The 22,374-nt window shown below is 40.6% G+C and overlaps 1 protein-coding gene across 1 annotated transcript; it reads left to right on the top strand.

Moving 5' to 3' along the window:
* Positions 1–7,972: 7,972 nt before the first annotated feature.
* On the top strand, positions 7,973–9,405 carry LOC138902544 (uncharacterized). The gene is made up of 3 exons (XM_070190425.1): positions 7,973–8,617; positions 8,857–8,969; positions 9,093–9,405. The coding sequence occupies exons 1-3, from the start codon at positions 7,973–7,975 to the stop codon at positions 9,403–9,405; spliced, it is 1,071 nt and encodes a 356-aa protein (XP_070046526.1).
* The last annotated feature ends 12,969 nt before the right edge of the window (positions 9,406–22,374 follow it).

The raw sequence follows: 22,374 nt of genomic DNA, 5'->3' as shown, positions 1-22,374 counted from the left end.
TCATATATATTGGCAATTCCTACGGTGGCCTCCTCCAAGGTATTTTGTTCATATGATATATAGCGTAGGTTTTCTCGAAGACGAGTGAATCGTCTTGATACTAGAGTTTTGCTTGGAGTTTATCAATTTCAGCTTGTAGCTCTTCTCTTTCAGACTTCATGGATTTTAAGCGCGAATCAAGCTCAACGTTGGTAGTTGAGTGAAGCTGGTTTTGCTCCATGGCCCTCTTAAGCCTCTCTTCCATTCAGACCCTCTTCTCCTCTGCAGCATTAGCCTCCTTAGTTTTGAGGATAAAATGGCCTTTAGATTATTAATTTGCTCCTCGAAGGCAGCAGCGGTTACAACATCTTGATGTTCAACCCACTTAGCCTTAGCCTCTCTAAGGTCTTTGTGCAGTTGAGCAGCATTTTGGCTGTGGGCCAATCTATCTTGCTCAGTTTGCTGCAACTGAGCCTTGAGCTCACTCATATGTTCAACTTTAGCTTGCAGCACCGGGAGGCTTGCGGCAAGCTAGTTCCTTTCAGCCAAAAGTTGATCCCGCTTGGAAGCAAGTCCTTATTTGTCAAGGATAAACCTTTGCAGGCCCTCGGAAGCAAAAAGGTTAGCCTAAAAAGAAAAGGTTAGAGTTAATATTACCATTACAGCATATAAACGGGAAAAAAAAAGATAGAAGGGAACTAGGATGGTACCTGCGTTGCACTGTTCATGATATTGTTTATCAGACACTCCCTAGAGAGGGAGCCATTGTCGTTCAATCCTTCGCCTAAGCCAGTGGCTTCATATAATTGGCAAGCTCTACCGGCCTTGAGAGTAAATGAAACTCATTCGAGATTGAAAGAGTGGCGATTCGCCTTCCTTGGGGATCCTTAGAAGACATAACATAGGTGTACCTAAAGTAACCATGGTTAGGAGACCGGGGAGGGGAAGCATCCATTTACTGATCAACTAATGACGTGGAGGAGACGCAATTGGTCCTGGTGGCGAGGAGCAGCTGGCATAAGTGGGCATGAAGTTTTTGTCATATAAGGAGAAGAAGGGGTTGTGGTAGAAAGGATGGTGATTGTTGCTTGCTCAACAGTTGAGGACATAAGAAGCCTAGGGTCTGAACTCCTCGGATCGAAAACAGAAATAGGGGTCGGGAAGCAAGAGACGACATTCTCAATTAATCCCATTTCACCCTAAAGCACCTGGATTTCATTAGTCGGTGGGTTTTGGAGCTCTCCCGGTTGAGCATTAGATTGAGCCGATGAAGATCCTTTTCTCCTGCGAAGGGAAGCCTCTTCATCACTGGCTTTTCCTTCATTATCAAGGACCACTGTAGGCACTAATGCCAGCTTGGTTGGTGTTTTCTTTGCTCACTTCTCCTGAGTCCCAATCGGGGAGGAACGTCTCCTCTTCGATTTCTTGTTCTCGGATTGGGGACTCCAAGAGGAAGCACCCTTACCAGAAGTTCGGACAGATCCACGAGCTCTACTCTGATCAAGGGCATTTTGCAAAACCCTTTTAGCCTTCTCGGGGTCATCTAAGGCGTTGACCTCGGGGCTGATGACAGAAGCCCTGTATTAAGAAAAATGGAGTTAGCAAGTTATTAATGAGGTTTCTTGTGTTCGAACAAGGAAAAAGAAATAAGTACTTGGCTTAGCATGGTGTTTGGCCTTCCACCCGTATTTGAGGGCCATTTCCTTCCACCGCCGGTATTCTAGAGTTGTAATGTCCAAACTTTTCTGAACCCATTGGTCCAGACCTTAAATTCGTGGTGGCTTCCAACAGGTAGCTGAAGCGAAATAAATAAAAAATTATCCTTTTTACGAAGAGAGGAAGCAAATAACCGAATACTTACGAAAAAGGTTCCACGACTCAGAAAAAGTTGAGGTTGTGGTTGGGATGATGTCCCTAGTAGTAATAACGATGAACCTTTCCATCCATCCACAGTCATTTTCATAGCCTACGATGGTGAGGAGAGAATGGTGACCACGCTTGCTAAATTTTAATACTCCCCCAAAGAAAATCTTGGGAGTGTAAAGGTTCATCATATGTGCAAGAGTTAGGGTTTTCCCGGTCTCAGTGCACAATTGACGAAGGAAGGCCACCATCTTCCATATAGATGGGCCTATATTTGCTAAGAAGACCTAATATCGATGGCAAAACTCCAAAATTATTGGGTCGAGCCCTTCACTCGACCCCAGAGAGAATGGCCCCAAGATGAAGGGAGACATATAGACATATATGAATCCCTCCTTGGAGTGGGTAACTCGCTCTACCATATTGGGGGGGGGGAGGGAGGGGGGAGGATTTCAATATTGAGAAAAATTGCAGTCCTCCTTCACAATTGGAATACTAGAAAGACGAATAGAGAAGGGGTACCTACGAACTGGCCAAAACCAGTGGCCTTGAGAAGTTGCAGAATGGGTTTTTCTTGAAGATCATTTACAGTGCCGAGATGATACGGTATGATGGTTCTAACAGAGGGAGGATCAAACTCGATGTCGACCTCCTTGTATTTATTTTTCTTTGGGCCTCCACCAAAGAGAAGATCGTTGTTTCTGAAGAAAGCAGTGTATGAAGCCATGGTGCCAAAAGGTTAGTAAAATTGTTATTGAGGAAGTTAAAGGTTGTAAAAGAGTTCTTAGAAAATGCAGAGAAGATGGAAGGTTTATGAAAGTAGTGAAAGTGAAGAAGTAAAAATGATGAGCAGTGGAGAAGATAGAGACGGCAAAAATCTTGGTCATGATTACCTCGAAATTCAACGAAAATACTTGCTGAATCACGGGGCAACACATGTTCGGGGTGTTAAATGCGAAGAGATGTGCGTCTCTTGAAATGTCAGAGACTGTTCAGGAGCTTATCCGCCAAGAAAGGAATATTCATCTACTTCCCGGTAACGCTGAGTTTCGTCACCAAAAAGTAGGGGGACTATCTGTATGGGGTAAAATTGGTTGATTACAGGTGGTCGAATGGTAAAATAAGCGTGGCACCGAAGATAGGAAAAGGACGAGTCAGAAATAACTAATATCAGATGCGAAATGTGTGACCGGTATCGGGTAGACCTATTAAATAGGTCGACCCGACCCGAACCCAAACCCGTTGACTCTTGGATCGTGGGTCCTTAACCGAGTCAGGCCGGTTCACTTTCTTATAGGGTTCGGTCCGAATTTGACCCATTAATCAAAACAATGACTCGGACCCATACCCGTAACCCCTTAACCCCGAGCCCTAATGGGCCGAATTCAATTTAATTAAAAAAAGTTAAAAACTAATAAATGATAAAAATTTCAAACTTTATACATATATACGAACATGAAATTACTACATGTCCTTGAAGCAAATCAGAATAAAAATGAAAGAAAACCCATACTTTATTTACATTAAACTGAGAAACATTTGGAATTCAACTATTTCTATAACTAATAGTCTAAAACATATGAAATTCGACTATTTCGAAAAGACGCCTCATAGTGTCTGGTACTATATTCTTTCGTCAATGATTGAATTTAATGTTTTATCACTTGTCTGAATATATATTTGAGTTGGTCTGGGCTGGTTGACCCCTGGGTCAGCTACCGGTTCGAGTTCGGTCCGGTTCAGTGGGTCAAAATAGTATATCCCGGCCCATACCCCTTAAATTAATGGGTTGGTCCGGTTAGTCGGCGATAGAAGCTCAAAAGTTTGCCATCTGATAGCATTGAATGAGCAGTCGTTACAGAGAATATTTGCATTCAAAGCGTGCCGTTATATATTCATCAATGACACGTTTATTCTCATTCAAGAAAAACTTGGTTTTAGGAGCTTGTCCCCCTTAAGATAGCTATAAATATCAGATCGACGATTCCTGTGGAGGACATAAAACATTCTGCACGCAAAAGCTATACTTTACTATTTTGCTTTCATACTTTACAATTTAACTTTCAATTTAGCAGCTTCATCATTGCTTTATCTTTATGATGTTGGGCATATTTCTGTGTTATAATGTTACTTTACTCATGTTTTAACCTTTCTTTGGTGCTATTAGAAATTTAAAATGCCCAACATGTGTTAATTATTGGTTTTATTACTAATTGAGTTGTGTGTGATGATTTAGGATGTTTGAAATGTAAAAATATGAAGAAAAGGTGCTCCATCTATAGGAGAAGAGGATGAATACGTCGCATCCAACCTAGGAAAAAAGTATATTTGGTGCATCCTTGGCAGTGAAGTCGGGAGAAGGCATCCGCCTTAGCATCCGCACCTGGGCACAGCAGGGATAAAGGAACAGAGGGTGGATGCTTCGCATCCACCCCAGCATGTGATGCTGAGAAGTTGATTCTACTTCTCAGGGATAAGCTTAATTTTGTTCGATCTATTGTAGGTTGATTCTACTTTGCTCAAGAACGAACAAAGGTTTAAGTGTGGGGTGGTGATATTTGGCATATTTTTATGTGTTATAATGTTACTTTACTCATATTTTAACCGCTTTTTGGTGCTATTTGATCTTTAAAATGCCCAACATGTGTTAATTATTGGTTTTATTACTAACTGAGTTGTGTGTGATGATTTAGGATGTTTGGAATGCAAAAATATGAAGAAAAGGTGCTCCAGTTATAGGAGAAGAGGATGAATACATCGCATCCAATCTAGGAAAAAAGTATATTTGGTGTATCCTTGGCAGTGAAGTCGGGAGAAGGCATCCGCCTTAGCATCCGCACCTGGGCACAACAGGGATAAAGGAACAGAGGGTGGATGCTTAGCATCCACCCCAGCATGTGATGCTGAGAAGTTGAAGCTGAGGCGGACGCAAAGCATCCACTCTAGCATCAATCCCTGAAGCTGAGTCAGAATAGGAAAAGGAAAACTATGTCCCACGACTTTTGTACGCAATATATAAGCCAAAAACGCCTCTTTAAGGTCATCTAGCACACGGGGAAGCAGAGAAAAACCATCACAGAGTTTGGAAACCACATAATTCATCTTGAATTCTTAACTTTTCCTTCTTTTATTGATTTTTATGTATTCTTGGGGATTACTTGAGATTGCTACCATGAGCATGCGTGGCTAAACTCGTTAGTTCTGGGGTCATGGGTGCTACATGAATGTTGACGTTTGAAGTTTGAATTGACGAGTTTGATTTTATCATAATAGGTTATTTATATAATCATGTTCTTAATTATTTTGCTGCATAGCTAACAGTGAAATACTATTTACGAATCTGGAGTTGAACTCGAAAGTGAGAATTCTAGATTGCATATAGAATTAAATAGAGCAAGTTCTTGAACCCGGGCATCGGGGAACAGATTTGCAATTAGGATAAAAATATACCTAACTGTCTTGCTTGGTTGAAATACAGGAAGTGTAAATGCAATAGACATATAGGCATTAAGTTAACTTGAATAGGCGAGTAAGAACTCGTCAGATTCTTACAACTAACATAAACCCTGTCAATCAACAAACCAGATAAATCAATTAGTCAGTTTAAGCCGAGAACGCAACATGATTGTTAGCCAGCCCATGATCCTGGAATATACTCTACTATTGATTTTTATCCGAAATTGCCTACGTGTTTTAGTCGATCTCTAGTTTATTTAATTGCTTGGTAGTTTCTTCGGTTGTTAATTAATTAATTACACATTTTGAGAAAAAATATCTTGAATAGATAATTTCTTTGAGTTTGAATTAGTCGAAAGTTAATCATATGTCTCCATGGGAATAATACTCTACTCACTACTTTATTACTTAACGATCACGTATACTTGCCTGTGTGTTTGGTCGCAACATGTTTTTGGCCCCATTGCCGGGGACTTAGAAATTAGCTACTTGTCTGAGTTAAGATTTTATTAGTTATTTTTTCAAGTTTTAATTTTCAGTTTGCCTTTTTTGTGTTAACGCGGGCTCTTCTCTTGAATGCGGAGGAGTAGAAGCACGAACAACCTCCTTCCTATTGATCCTGAAATAGAACGAACAATTCACAGAGTAAGGAGGGAACTCGAAGCTAGAACTAGAACAGAAAGAGAGTTGGACATTGTAATTCAACCACAACCACTAGAGATGGCAGGTAATGAAGAGCGACCGGTGATAGAAGCCACAAGGCCCAATCTTGTGAATATGACTCAGGCTATTGTGAAGCCTGATTCCACGGGTCATTTTGAACTCAAACAGTACATGGTCTAGCTGATTCAATCCACAGGGCAGTATGTGGGTCTTTCTCATGAAGATCTACAGCGGCATATTCAGAACTTCCTGGAAATTACGGATACTTACAACTTTTCGAACATTTCCAAGGATTATGTCAGGCCGACATTGTTCCCCTTTTCATTGCTGGGGGAAGCCATAGAATGGTTGCAAAAGGAGCCCACGAACGCGATCTACACTTGGGATGATCTAGCAAGAAAATTCTTAATCAAGTTTTTTCCCACCAAAAAGACAAAGTCGCTGAGAAGCCAGATTCTTGGGTTCCAACAACGGGATGGCAAGACTCTTCCTCAAGCTTGGGAAAGATACAAGAAGCTACTCAGATACTACCCACATCATTATTAGACTGATGAGGTATTGGGTCACACTTTTGTTGATGGGTTAGATGAGACGTCAAAGATGAATCTTGACTCAACTTGTGGAGGTAGTTGCATGTCAAGGCCCTATAGTGAAATCTAGCTCCTGCTAAATAATTTTACTGCTAATGATAATAATTGGCAAGGAGAAGGGGAATCACGAAGAGCACTTAAACAGAAGGCAACAAGTGTAATTGAGCTTGATGATTTCTCAGCCATGAAAGTAGATATAGCAAAATTAGCAAATCAAATGAATAGAGTGACAATGCACCAAATGCAACAGAAGCAACATGTGCAACAGATGTCTACTTGTTGCGATTTATGTGGTGAAGGTCACACGAGTGACATATGTCCCACAAATCCTGAATCCATCTATTATTTGGGGTAAAATAGTAGAGGCCTGATGAATCAGCATGCACAATATGGGAACGCTTACAACCCAAATTGGAAGAATCAACCTAACTTATACTGGGGTGGATATCGGGCGATTTTGAATCTGTATAGGCCCCGAGGAAAGTAAAGTCAACCTTAGAAGCCACCCCAGCAAGTCGAGGAGAGTACGAATAACCTGTTGAAGAAGTTGTTGCTTGACAATCAATAACTCAGGACCGATTTCAGAAAATCTTGAGAGAAAGTTAGGCAGTTAGCGTCAAGTCAAAATACTAGTCCTGCAGGCGCTCTTCCCAGTGATATAGAGAAGAACCCTCAAGTTAATGCAATCACACTTAAAAACGGGAGGGAATTAGAAGAAGTACCAGAGAAGAGAAGAGATAAGCCTATACCTAAGGGGGAGTTGATTTCTAAGGCAACACCCAAGCCAAAGAAAGATGATGCAAGTTTAGAGCCACTAAGTGCTGCAAGGCCACCACCAACTTTCCCCCAAAGGTTACATAAGAAGAATGATGATAGCATGTTTAATAAATTTCTCTCTATGTTGAGCCAGGTTCAATTAAATATTTCATTGGTGGATGTACTTCGTGAAATTCCAAAATATTCTAAGTACATCAAAAATATAGTGCCTCACGAGAGGAGATTGACTAAAATTCGAGACAGCCACACTTACTGAGGAGTGCACTTCGAGGGTCCAAAACAAGCTTCTTCAAAAGCTCAAGGACCCTGCCAGCTTCACCATCCATGTGCGTGGTAATATTGATGTGGGTCATGCTCTTTGTGATTTGGGGGCGAGCATAAATCGAATGCCCTTGTCCATGTTCAAGCAATTAGGTCTGGGAGATCCAAGACCAACCAATGTGAAGTTATAACTAGATGATAGATCCATAGCTTACCCTGAGGGAGTGATTAAAGATGCGTTGCTGCAAATTGGGAAATCCATCTTCCCAACGGACTTCATTATCCTAGATTATGAGCCTAATGAACAAGTTCCAATCATATTGGGATGACCTCTCTTGGCTACAAGTGATGCAATTATTAAAGTAAGAGAGGGAAAAATTATTATGAGGGTGGACAATGAGGAGACGGTGTTTAATGTCTACAAGGCGATTAAACTTCCCTGCCATTATGAGGAGCTCTCTATGATACCTATTGTGGAGGTGGATGAGAAACTGATAGATCAGAATGTATATCTAGACGATTCTCTAGAGAAAGCACTCATGTTGTTCGATAGCTTGGAAATTGATGACAAGGTTAAGGAGATGATGCATATTGATGCATCTTGTGTCTACATTCAAGGATTAAACCCCTTTGAGCCCTTAAATAGGCTGAGTGGGCCTCCACCAAAGCCGTCAAATGAAGAGGCTCCAAAATTGGAACTTAAACCTTTGCCCTCTCACCTTCAATATGCTTATTTGGGTGGCTCTGACACTCTACTTGTTATTGTTTCCTCTGACTTATCTAAATTGCATGAAGAAAAGTTTTTAAAAGTGCCGCATGAGCATAAGCGAGCCATTGGGTGGATGATGTATGTAATTAGAGGTATTATTCCAGCCTTCAGCATGCATAAAATCGTCATGGAGGAAGGACACAAGCCAATTATAGAGCACCAACACTGCCTAAATCCAATCATGAAAGAAGTGGTAAGAAAAGAAGTGATTAAGTGGCTTAATGCAGGTATTGTATTTCCAATCACTGATAGCAAATGGGTAAGCCATATCCAATGTGTGCCTAAGAAGGGAGGGGGGGTGATTGTAGTGGTTAATGAAAATAATGACTTGATTCCGACAAGAACTGTCATTGGGTGGAGAATTTACATAGATTATAGAAAATTAAATAATTCTACCCGCAAACACCACTTCCCCTACCATTTATTGACTGAATGCTTGATAGACTAGCTGGACATGAATACTATTATTTCCTGGATGACTATTTGGGGTATAATCAGATTGTTATAGCCCTAGAGAACCAAGAGAAGACCACATTTACGTGTCCTTATGGCACGTATGCATTCAAGAGAATGCCATTTGGTTTCTATAATGCACCTGCGACTTTTAAAAGGTGTATGATGGATATTTTTACTGACATGCTTGAAAGATTTGTAGAAGTGTTCATGGATGATTTTTCTGTGTTTGGGTGTTCTTTTGATAATTGTTTAATGAAACTTGATAAAGTGCTTGCTAGGTGTGAAGAGACAAACTTGATGCTAAACTGGGAGAAGTTCCATTTCATGGTACGAAAAGATATAGTCTTGGGGAACAAGGTGTCCAAAAATGGTCTGCAGGTGGATAAGGCAAAGGTGAAGGCGATTGAGAAATTTCCCCCACCAACATCCGTTAAGGGCATTCATAGTTTCTTGGGCCATGCAAGTTTTTATCATCGCTTCATTAAAGATTTTTCAAAATTTTCTTCACCTATATGCAGTCTTCTTGAGAAAGATATCCCCTTCAAATATGATGATACTTGTCTGAAAGCATTTGAGAAGCTGAAGAAATGATTGGTGAATGCACCAATTATCATTGCCTTGGACTGGGCACAGACATTTGAGTTGATGTGCGATGTGAGTGACGACAAAATAGGAGCTATTTTGGGGCAAAGGAAGAATAAAAAATTTCACTCCATTTACTACGCTAGCAAAACTCTAAATCTAGCTCAGATGAACTACACCGTTACTAAAAAAGAGTTGCTTGCAGTGGTGTGGGCGTTTGACAAATTTAGCTCTTATCTAGTGGGAACCAAAGTCATCGTCTACACCGATCACTCAGCTATAAGGTATCTGTTTGAAAAGAGAGATGCCAAACCGAGGATGATTTGTTGGGTCCTCTTTTTGCAAGAATTTGACTTAGAGATCCGAGATCGAAAAGGAATAGAGAATCAAGTGGCTGATCACTTGTCCAGATTAAAAAATCGGAACCATGTAGATAAGGGAGGTTCGATTAAGGAAACATTTTCGGATGAGCAATTATCGGCAATCACCTCGAGTGAAGCCCTGTGGTATGCAGACTACGTGAATTTTATTGCAAGTGGGGTGATGCCAACAGAATTGACACCCGATAATAGAAGAAGATTTCTACATGATATGAGGCTCTACTTGTGGGATGAGCCATTACTGTATAAGCAGTGCACAGATCAGTTAGTACAAAAGTGTGTTCCTGAGAAGGAGATGAATGCAATCTTGCACGACTGTAACGCTTCTCCATATGGAGGTCATCACGGTGGGGATAGAACCGCCCAAAAAGTGCTGCAATCGAGTTTCTATTGGCCAAAATTATTTAAGGATGCACACGCCTTTGTTAAACAGTGTGACAGGTGCCAAAGAACCGGAACAATCACGAAGAAGCATGAGATGCCTTTGCAAAATATTTTGGCAGTAGAGATTTTTGATGTTTGGGGGATTGATTTCATTGGAGTGTTCCCATACTCTAATGGTCACAGATACATATTGTTAGCGGTCGACTATGTGTCTAAGTGGGTGGAGGCCATTTCTCTTCCTACTAATGACGCAAAGGTAGTTGTAAACTTTGTAAAAAGCACATCTTCACACGCTTTGGGACTCCAAGGGTGCTGATAAGTGACGGAGGAACTCACTTTTGTAACAAGTTGTTGAACAACGTTCTAGAAAAGTATGGAGCTAAGCACAAGGTTGTCACTGCCTATCATCCCCAAATGAGTGGTCAAGTAGAAGTGTCAAACATAGAGGTGAAGCAAATTCTGGATAAAACGGTAAGTGGAAATACGAAGGACTGGGCCAGAAAGCATGACGATGCATTATGGGCGTATTGAACTGCATACAAGACCCCTATTGGAACATCTCCGTATAAGTTGGTTTATGGGAAGGCGTGTCACTTGCTCGTCGAGCTTGAACACAAAGCCTATTGGGCGATTAAAAAGCTAAATATGGATATAAACTTAGCCGGCGAGAAGAGGTTGTAACAGCTCAACAAGCTTGATGAGTTTTGATTGCACGCATACGAAAATGCCAAATTGTATAAAGAAAGGACCAAGAGGTGGCATGATAAGCACATCTAATATCGCGAGTTTGAGCCAAGTCAAGAAGTTCTCTTGTTTAATTCGAGGTTGAAGCTCTTCCCCGGAAAGCTTAAGTCTCGATAGGCAGGACCTTTTGAAGTGGTTAGTGTGAAGCCTCATGGAGCGGTGGAATTGCGTGATACGAGTTCAAGTGGTACATTCTTGGTAAATAGGTAGAGAGTAAAACATTATTGGGGTGGTGACATTGCACATCACAAGACCTCAATGGACTTGGCCGATGCTTGAAGAACATGTTGCATCGTACCGCGACGTTAAATCGGGCGCTTCTTGGGAGGCAACCCAAGCATTTTGTTTTGTTTTCATAGTTTACTAACTTTTCCCGTTCGTTGTGTATTTTTGATTTTTTTTTGATTTTGTAGGAGTTAATTCTCTTATGTAATTTATTTTAATTAAAAAAAACTCCAGGTAGTGGAAAAAAGGGTGGATGCATGCATCCCCCTCCGCATAAAATATTGACGGGCCAACTGCTCAAGGAAGTGAAGTGAGTCCATCGCGCAAAGGTCTGCATCTGTGAAACAATTAACGAAATCAGCTGGGATGCATCACGTCCAAGCTCGCACACAACAAGTTTATATTTTTATTACACTTCACATCTAATAACCCCAAATCCTTCTCCCACGCGTTTCCACTCAACTCAAACACTCTTCCTCGCACATCTCCTCTCACTACTACTGCTCGAATTGATCATACGGTTAGGTAATTCCTTCGCCTTCTTCTCTCTCTCAATTCTCATATCTTCTCTCTCTCACTGGTAGCAGCAGAATCCCCACCCCAAATTCCCCTAGGTTAGGTCTTACCAATTTGAATATTACACATGAGACTAAGAGGGGAACTGAAAAAGTTTGAGGCGTGTGGTTATCGTTCTTGTTGGTTGTGATGTTTGAGAGATGATAAACTAGAATTCCCTTCATCTCATTAAATTTGGGAGGGTGGTGAAGTTGTCCAGTTGTTGGAAGAAAATGGGCAAAATTCATACATTTTACTTGTTCGACTAAATGCCTGAGAGGTAAATTTAGGCATCGAGTCTGAGTAACCGAGCGACACGAGTATATGCTAGGGAATAAGTGTTGGGTCATTTGATTGATTGTGTACAGCCTTGTCAGAGTGGTGGAGCTACGGGTGCTCGTCACTCCTTTAAATCTTGTTTTGAGGTATATAATGACAGTTAAGCTTCTGAGTGACCATGTCCGGGGCTGAATTAAATGAACTTAAGCTGCTACAATATCTATAAAATTGGAGTGTTTCGAGCCTGTGGTAGAATGTCCTAATAAGCTGAACATACAGCACATTGCTTGACTGCTTGTATTGTAAAGTGTTACTTCAATTTGAATTTTGTGCGCTCTATGCGTATTGGTATGTCTTGAGATTAAGTGTGGGGTTGCGAGAAGTTTATGATGATATAGCTGAGTAAATTCAAGGTGAGTTGTTGTATGTAAAAGAACATGCTTTGAGAAACACTTGAATCTATCTCTTGTTGTGCATAATGATGTCTATAAGTGCATTGCTCACTCGTGTACTACCAGTTAGTTGATTCCCGCTAAAATCCATGGGCTATGTTTGAATGAAGTATTGAATGGCATAATCGTGCGGATGATTGGAAGTGCACACTTGTGCACATGTGCTTCACATCTAAAACTTCAATGTTCTTCCAACTAATTATTGAATTCTTTGTTTTGTAGGTACATAGGTTCACAATGGCAGCAACGAGTAAAACGTCCAAGCAACAAGAAAGAGATAATGACAAGCAACCGCCTAAAACCCTACTGGAAAGGCAGCAGGTGCTCCAAACCCACAGAATAAAAGAAAGCGGACTGAGAAAGCAAAGGCAACGCCGACTAGGCAATTAATTGATGAGTAGGAGCAAGAAGAAGAGGAACCATTAGAGAGGAGGACTGTGAAAAAGGGTGCCACAAAAACATCAGTAAGAGCACCAAGTAATGGGATAGAGTTCAGAGAACTTGTGGTGCACCAGACCAAATACACCAAGCAGGTTGATCCAAACAATAAAGGGAAGCATAAGGCTACCTCAGAATCTGAGTTTGATTCTGATTCGGACTATGAGCTCACAAATGTCAACATGAGCAATTAAGATGAGGGTGAACCAATTGACCGAGGTTCTTGGGACAAGAATTTTTTTAGTGAAAAAGCATTCTGGGCTTATGAGAAAATCCTAGATTCAAAGAAATATATTCTGGAAAAGCCAATAAATATTAGAGCACTAAAGAAAAATTACCCAGATCTTCTTAAATCAATTCGAGAGGTGCAACAATGGGGACCTATCTTGAAGGGCCACAGCAAGGCCAACCTTACTATTGTTAGAGAACTTTATGCCAATTGGCGTCATTTACGGGGTAGCATTGTGAGAGTACGAGGGGTGGATATCAATGTCTCGGCTGAAGCTCTGAATAGGTTCTTAGGGGTGCCATACATCAACGGACAGGTATGACTGTATATGCAAAGAGCGTGATTACTCACATATTCAGTCCGCCCTATTCCCTACCAGGAAAGTTGCAAATTAGAAGTGTGGAAGTGTAGAGTACCATTCTCTGGCCAAAGAATTCATGAGTGCATTAGCACGTGTGGTACTGAATTTCATATGCAATCGCCTGATGTCGTGCCAACACAAAACGCATGTCCCTCGATACCGAGCACTAGTGTTGTATGCTTTATTGGAGGGGATCCCGCTCAACTTGGGAACTATCATACATGACTAGATGCAGTGCACAGGATGAACTACAAGTGGAGGTTGTTCTATGCAAATACCTTATCGTCTTACTTGACAGAGATGGGAGTGCTATGGGACAAGGAGAATGATGACATCGAGGCTAAAGCTCCAGGACCATATGATGTTACTCATGTACTAGAGCCAAACAAGGGGAGATCTTCTAAGTTTACCATTCAACAGTTGTTTGAACATATGAGAGCTGATATGCAAGAGAACATGGCTGAGTTGATCATGGCTCGTGCAGAGTTGAGTGCCACTAGAGGTGAGTTGATTCAGACTCATACAAAACTGAGCCGAGTCCAGGCTGAGCGGGCTACGATGATAAGGGAGGTATCACTAGTCCTCCGTGCTTTGGTCCAACGTACATATATAGATATTTCATAGTTTCTTGCACCATCCGCTACTGGACCATCCACTTTTGTTCCTCCTATAGTCCTGGAGTCTCCATCCACCATGCCCACTGATACCACCGTGCCACATGCTACAGACTCAGCTCCACCTAGTGACGATAGGACTGTGACCGAGCCCCCTATTCATGAAGATGCTATTGTTATGCCAGAGGGGCCATGATAGATGTCGTGGATGCTTCGAATCCTCACTCAGTTGTTGCCGCTACTATCGTCCCGGCTTTCCAGACCACTGCTTCTAATGCTCCTCCACAGACCACGGAGGATCCCTCCACATCGACTTGAGGGAGTTTATTATCACCCTACTCTACTTTATTTGTATGCATTGGGGACAATGCACGGTTCTAAGTGTGGGGTGGGGGTTATTCATTTTCGGTGTGGATGACTGTACTTAACTATTACAATCTTTGTTGCTTTTGATATTTTTGGGGCTGTAGTATTCACTGAATTAATGGCCTGTAATAGTTAGTAAATTCGTCTATAAGTAGTAACTCTCAGTCTCTTGTTGTTTCTGGTTGTAGTAAGTATCCTTATAATAGTTGGTAGATACACTATTAAAAAAAATCAGAAAATAGTGGACTTTTCGCGGCAACGGACTACCTGGATAGTTTTCCCAAGGGATTAAGATCCTTGGAAAAATACAAAAAGATTTTTATTTGATTCTTGGAATTAGTGTTAGTATTAGGAAATTGACCGAAAAATAAAGAAAAGCACAAAAATATTCTATTTGCTTTGAGTAGTTAGTAAGTTTAATCTATTAGGCAATAATCACCCATGGTTTTTCTTTGGCCATCGGTTCTTTTCCAAGGGATGGATTTTTTAACCGGATATTATTTTTTATTTTTAGAGTAGTGTAGGATATAAAGACTCGGACTGAATTCAACACATTCAGTGACTTGTTTGATACCAACAGAATTAGACTTGAGCATGTGGATTATAACTTTCTCCCTGAGTTTTTGAGAACTATTTTTGTCTTGAAAAGTAGAATAGTTTTTTTTGTGACGCTTAAGCTCATTTTCTTGACTCTTGTGCTAACTGTTATGCCTTGTGCATTAAAATTGTGGCTTAACTCTGTACTTGCTTTGATTGAGAGTTGGAATGTAGCCATCCTAATTGAATCATGTTCCAATGTGTGGTGAGATTTTTGTATAGTTCCATATAGTACATTTGTGTCTAGAACTTGCCCTACATGTGAGTGGAAGCAAAATCCTAGATTTTGCTCGGTTTGAAATATGGTTTTAGGCCTTCTTAGATCCTTTTTGAATTGTAATGCTATCACAAATAAAATCATCTCTAGTTAGCCATTTTGAGCCTGTAGACCTTTTATTTGGCACCCACAGTACGAACCTACACCCTTTTGTTCTTAATTAAAATATTTGATCCTTGTACCTCTTAAAATACTTTAATTGTGAAATACGCGCCAAAAGAAGTAAGGAGGGAATTTGGGTGGCTTTCGAGTGGAACCAATGAAAGGGAAAAAGGTGCACTTATTTTGTAAAATAATACACCACTAGCGAAAATTGAAATATCGAAGAAAAAATAATAATAATAATAATAATAAAAGATAATATATATATATATATGGATGAATAAATTGTTGTCTTAAGACAAAAGTGGGTTTCTCTAGTGGTGAGCACCCTCCACTTCCAACCAAGAGGTTGTGAGTTCGAGTCACCCCAAGAGCAAGGTGGGAAGTTCTTGAAAGGAGGGAGCCGAGGGTCTATCGGAAACAGCCTCTCTACCCAGGGTAGGGGTAAGGTTTGCGTACAAACTACCTTCCCCAGACCCCACTAGTGGGATTATACTGGGTTGTTGTTGTTGTTATTGAATAAATTGTTGTCTTGTTCTTGCTAGTGGGATGTAAGTTAAGGTAGAGCGTAAAGAAAGACGGAATATTTTTGGGGTGATATTGTTGTGAAATTGAAGTTGGGTTGAAGAAAGTTGCGCTTAAAGTGATTACTTGACGTGTTAAAGTGCTTAGGAGGGTTAACCACTATTTTCTATATATAGCCTACCCGTTCCTTAGCCCACGTTGCAACCACGATAAAGTCCTAATTGATTTTAGACTGAGCAGGCCTACATTAGTAGAGATTTACATAATGGCAAGCCTATGGTACCTTTTGTGCGTATGTGAACTTCTTTGAGAGAGTGAGTGATTTCTTCTATTGTTTGAAGTCCTTAAATTACGTTTGACTTTTATTTGAGTGTGTGGTTTATTTCTCATTTTTTTGTGGTGAGGACACATGTTTCATGATGGATAGGTGACTTTATTAAGCTCTTCAGTCAGAGTGAGTAAGTTGGCATGAAAGTAGTTATGCTACGGAGTTAGTTTCTGAGGTTGATATGTCCTGAAGTTACTATTTGATTATTTTGAAATGTTCACTATTGTTCTTGTCATGTTTTTAACAAGGAGAAGAAAGTCTGAGAATGCATATCCAAAGGGCTAATTGTTGGTATCGACCAAAGTCATGGGTACTTGAGATTAATTGAAATGTGTGGCTTGATAGCGATAAGCTTAATTTTGTTCGATCTATTGTAGGTTGATTCTACTTTGCTCAAGGACGAACAAAGGTTTAAGTGTGGGGTGGTGATGTTGGGCATATTTTTATGTGCTATAATGTTACTTTACTCATATTTTAACCGCTTTTAGGTGCTATTTGATCTTTAAAATGCCCAACATGTGCTAATTATTGGTTTTATTACTAATTGAGTTGTGTGTGATCATTTAGGATATTTGGAGTGCAAATATATGAAGAAAGGGTGCTCCAGCTATAGGAGAAGAGGGTGGATGCGTCACATCCAACCTAGGAAAAAAGTGTATCTGGTGCATCCTTGGCAGTGAAGTCGGGAGAAGGCATCTGTCTTAGCATGCGCACCTGGGCACAGTAGGGATGAAGGAACAGAGGGTGGATGCGAAGCATCTACCCGAGCATGCGATGCTGAGAAGTTGAAGCTGAGGCAGACGTGAAGCATCCACTACAGCATCAATCCCTGAAGCTGAGTCGGAATAGGTAAAGGAAAGATTTGGCCCACGACTTTTGTACGCGATATAAGCCAAAAACGCTTCTTTTAGGTCATCTAACACATGAGAAAGCGGAGAAAAGCCATCACGGAGTTTGGAAACCTCGGAATTCATCTTGAGTTCTTATTTTTTCCTTCTTTTATTGATTTTTATGTATTCTTGGGTATTACTCAAGATTGCTACCATGAGCATGCGTGGCTAAACTCGTTAGTTCTGGGGTCGTGGGTACTACATGAAAGTTGATGTTTGAAGTTTGAATTGACGAGTTTGATTTTATAATAATGAGTTATTTTTTTAATCTTGTTCTTAATTATTTTGATGCGTAGCTAACAGTGAAATACTATTTATGAATCTGGAGTTGAACCCGAAAGTGGAAATTCTAGATTGCATATAGGATTAAATAGAGCAAGTTCTTGAACCCGGGCATCGGGGAATGGATTCACAATTAGGATAGAAATATACCTAATTGTCTTGCTTGGTTGAAATATAGGAAGTGTAAATACGTTCTTGTTAGTCTTAATTCCATAGACATATAGGCATTAAGTTAACTTGAATAGGCGAGTAAGAACTCGACAGATTCTTATAAGTAACATTAACCTTGTCAATCAACAAACCAGATAAATCAATTAGTCAGTTTAAGCCGAGAACGCAAAAAGATTTTTATCCAGCCCATGATCCTGGAATATCCTCTCCTATTGATTTTTATCCGAAATTGCCTACATGTTTTAGTTGATCTCTAGTTTATTTAATTGCTTGGTAGTTTCTTCGGTTGTTAATTAATTACTTACACATTTTGAGAAAAAATCTCTTGAATAGATAATTTGTTTGAGTTTGAATTAGTCGAAAGTTAATCATAAGTTTCCGTGGGAACGATACTCTACTCACTACTTTATTACTTGACGACCATGTATACTTGCGTGTGTGTTTGGTCGCAAGACTTTATTTTCACTTTTTTCCCCTCGGAAAGGCTGAGTTCGGAACTAGGCTTGTTATCTTCTTTAATTTAAATCGTTAATTCTTAACTGTAGTTCTATTTCTTTATCAATCTTCGATCAAATCGATTCGCTTGTCTACAACCACATTACAAATTTAACTGTAATGTTTTACGGGTAAACAATATGAACATAGAGAGCACAATTCAAAAGCTTTAAGGTTATATTATGTTTAAATAAATATAATAAAACTAAACATTGGAGCATTACATTGTAACGATAAGCCATTCATGGCATTGAGCTTACCTAGCTTGGCCAACTGTCTACCAGCATTTAGAGAAACAAACTTAATAAAAGGAACACCATCTTTGTCCGCCAGCATCTTGATCGTGACAAAAGGTGGTGGAACAACTAGATGACTAAGGTTATTTATACTGGGCGCATTAGATGCCTCCTTAGCCAAAAGGTGAGCTGCTTCATTCCCTTGACGGAAGCTATGCCGGACCACTAACTTCTCCATTCTGCAATTTTTTATTAGAGAATCTTTAAGTAGGGCATCCATGGTTAATGAAATTGATCACCTGTGCTCCATCAGTTTCCACTTCAAGTGGAGATAGATTTAGTTCTCATGCAAGTTGGAGGCAATGCTTGAGGGCTTGTAACTCATAGTGAATGCGTGATTTTGAGTGGGTTTTCATTTGAAAACCCATCACCCAATCACCACTGGAGTTTTTTATATGCCACCAATTCCGCCATGCGAGTCTCCAACTTTGAAAGCTCCATGTATATTGAGCTTGTACTAACCCCTTGGTGGTTTTCTCCATTGTAAGCAAAGTGAGATGTGTCTAGACAATTTGATGTCCCTTTCCGTTAGTAGCTTGTATTCTGTGGCTTGATTTATTACAAAAGATAAAGACAAAGCATTGCACGTGTTGTTTTCATTATTTTCTATTTCTTGTGAGCCAAAGGTTCCAAATAATGAAGGGAAGAATTATATCCCAGGAAATGAGCATAGCAGGGAGCGTGGAGTTTAGACCTCTAAGTGTATCGAGCCACCTACCATCATCTGTGCATATCAGTGAGTTATTTAAACCCATATTTTGCCACAGACGCTTTGCAGTGGTAAAACTTAGGAATATGTGAATAATATTTTCAGGTTCCTTCCTACAGATTGTACACAAGTCGTTAACATTCATACCAATGTGATGAAGATATTGCCTACATGGTAATCTATTATGGTAGCATAGCCATAAAAGGAATTATATTTGTTTGGACAGTAGAGTCTCCAAATCCACCTAAAAAAAATTTTGGAAGCATAGATTTCGTCAATCAGCTTGTAGCATGAATTAGTTGTGGAAAAAACACTATTATTGATATCCCAATAAACACTATTACTTATACTTATCAACCTTCTCCCTTACACTTCATAATTTTTCAAGCTTCCCTTATCTATCTTGCATTTTGCTCTTCATCTTTTCTCTAATTCTCTTCAAACAATAAACCTTCTCCTTCTTCCATACAATGGCTTCTTCCTCAAAGCGTACCGATTTTTCAAAGAGCAAGAACAAGGCCGAGGACACTGCTCCTCCAACAGTGGGATCCATCATTCCTAGAAGTCTTAATACCACAAAACACTTCGAAGAGAAATTCCCTACTGCTAACTCTCGTACATGGGTCGTCAGTTGGTATCCTTCTTCCATTCGTCCTTCTAGCATTCCTGCTGTGAAGGAAGACTGCCGCTTCCATGACTTGGATATTATTGATCATGATCTATCGGAGCGAGTCACTCTACCCAAGGAGGGTTTTACATATTTTTACACGTATCCCTTTATGTTGGGTGCGTTCTCTTTGAGCGGAGAGCTTGAATCCATGATTGCGGAGTTTTGCCTCCACTACCAAGTATGTTTGGCACAAGTAAGTCCTTCTGTGTGGAGGACGGTTGCTTGCCTTCGACGTTTGTGCTAGGAGACCGGAGATGAGCTAATCTTAGATTATATTATGAATCTCTATTCTCCCAAAATTCCACCATGCTCTGTTGTCTAGCATGGATGATGACAACGACTATGAGTGGATGGAACGGTTCATTACAGCTGCCACCAACAATATCATTCCGGCAACGGCTTCATCCTTTCCGGCCACTTGGAACCGTATTCGTAAGATCTTTGTTTAATATTTCCATTTACTAAATATTTTTCTATAGCCATAATGATCCTCCATCCTTCGCCTGTTTTAGCAACTCGATGGATCCCACCGGTAGTTGAAGGTTTGGATCGGTGGTCATAAAAGATCTTGGACGTTACGATACCCGAGACTCACTTGTGGAAAGAACTGGCCCCTAAATACGGGTGGAAGGCCAAGAATCATGGTAATTCAAACTCACCTTGTTTCAATTTTTCATGTGAAGAACTTGATTGATCCCTTCTAACTTGTCTAGGAAATTAGGTCTACCCGTGGGCTCTGTTGTTGTTCCCGAGGAGGATATCTTGGCTTATACTGATGATGTAGCGAGGCTGCTTCAGAAGGTGATTACTTGAACGGGTGTCTCCGGGCCTGCTTTGGGAGCAGATGTTTCTTTATGGAATCCCCGACCAGAAGACAAGCAACGAAAGAGAAGACGCTCCTCCGCATCTGGGGAAAAGAATGTGAGGGCGAGGACAGATGCCCCCTGAGTCATCTCCGGTAGCGATGGTGACTGGCCCTCCTTCCGGGCCAGTCATAGACGTCGTGACGATCGATGATGATAAAGAAGCTAGTGATGAGGAAGCTTCTCTACATAGAAAACGACGATCCTCACCATCTCAACAGGATGCTCGACCTGTTGAGATAGTTACACCAACTGAGGACGATGCCTCGGCATTTTGGGGAGAGTTTAATTTGGTAGGTAATGTCAACTCCCATTTTCGGCACCCAATTGTTGTGGCCGATACTGCGGGGCTGAGTATCGGGTCCCTGTCGTCTTTGGTTGGCGAGCATCCAATAACCAGCACTGCATTTGATGCAGCTGCTTCTCACTCTCCATGCACAACGCCGCAGTGGTACGGTCTTTTCTTCCTTTATTACTTCTTCTATTTTTGGGTATGAACATATCCTGAATTTTTTCCTTCTTACTTTGTAGGCGAACTTTCTTGCTTTCGAGGACCTTCATAGGTTGATTCGTGAAAAGAAAGAAATTACCTCTGCACGGGATCAGCTTTTGGCAGAGCAGGAGCAACATGTCTCTCACCTTTCAGAACGGGAAGCCAAAGCTTTTGAGGTTGTTGTATTGGAGGCTCGTTTGTAGTAAAGCAAGCAAGAACTGGTAACCCTTAGCCAAGAAATTGGCCCGCTGAGGGTAAGATTTGAGGATAAGAAAGGAGCATCAAGCGACTTTCTTCATTGTTGAGATAACTTACGCTATGTACAACATGAGGAGAAAAACCTTGAAATAGGCCAAACTGGTGAAAATGTTGAGCCATCGGTGGGTCCATCTACTTCTCTCGGGGGGCGGACACTTCTCTTCCTCCTGGTTCCAGAGATACCGCAGTTTTTCTTTTCTTTTCTTTTTCCAATTCTTGTACCTGTGCCGTTTTGACATGTTTTTGTAAATAAAAACATCTTTTGCTCAAGTATTGTTTGAGTCTTCCTTTCATTTGAATATTCATGCAAGTCTTTAATCACTGCATTTTCTTTCTTTTGCTTAATAATTTTGCTCAAGCTTTTCTGTTTTGCATCTTATTATGTGAAGCCTTGGGTGTATTCTCCCCGAAAGCATTTTTAGCTCTGGGCATCAGCTCTTTTTCGTGAGGGCTTTGATAAGTATTTGCGCATGTTTACTTTTTGCATTCTTTCATATACGGCTTCGGCGTATCTTTCCCCGAAGGCATTTTGATTCTGGGCATAAATTCTTCCAGAACCAACCCTTTAACGTGAGGATTTTTATAAGAGAGGGACCTCTTATGTTTACGGTGTTCTTGAAGAGGACGTCTCATGTTCATTATGGCACTGACATTTGAAGTACTTGTTTAACCTTCAAATGACAAAGTTAATTCGTCGTTTAGACAAGAAACAAGATAAAAACAAAAGGATTTCATTTTATTTTATTCCTTCTATTTTCAAAAAGTACATAAGCATTTGCTATGCTGAAAAGAAATTATCATTACTTGTGGTTAACTTGTACAACTTGTTTCTACGGGGCTAGCCACACAGTCCCCGGTCCCGATGATGAAATTATATTTTCGATTTTTTGTTTCCCGATCAATGTGGTAGTCATTGTTGTCGTATCCTCATATCATCCCCCCCCCCCCCCCAGTGTTCGAATGCGAAGAGTACGAATTGGAATGCTGGAAGTCTT

Source organism: Nicotiana tomentosiformis, chromosome 12 (genome assembly GCF_000390325.3).
Source record: "Nicotiana tomentosiformis chromosome 12, ASM39032v3, whole genome shotgun sequence".
In the NCBI taxonomy this organism is placed as follows: domain Eukaryota; kingdom Viridiplantae; phylum Streptophyta; class Magnoliopsida; order Solanales; family Solanaceae; genus Nicotiana; species Nicotiana tomentosiformis.
This window is presented reverse-complemented; position numbering and strand designations above follow the sequence as displayed.

Excerpts from the sequence above, each read along its gene's own strand:
- LOC138902544 (XM_070190425.1), top strand. The coding sequence starts at position 7,973 with ATGAGGGTGGACAATGAGGAGACGGTGTTTAATGTCTACAAGGCGATT. Across the intron at positions 8,618-8,856 it reads CAATCACTGATAGCAAATGG|ATTGTTATAGCCCTAGAGAA; the intron begins GTAAGCCATATC and ends GGGTATAATCAG. Across the intron at positions 8,970-9,092 it reads GCACCTGCGACTTTTAAAAG|GTGTGAAGAGACAAACTTGA; the intron begins GTGTATGATGGA and ends AGTGCTTGCTAG.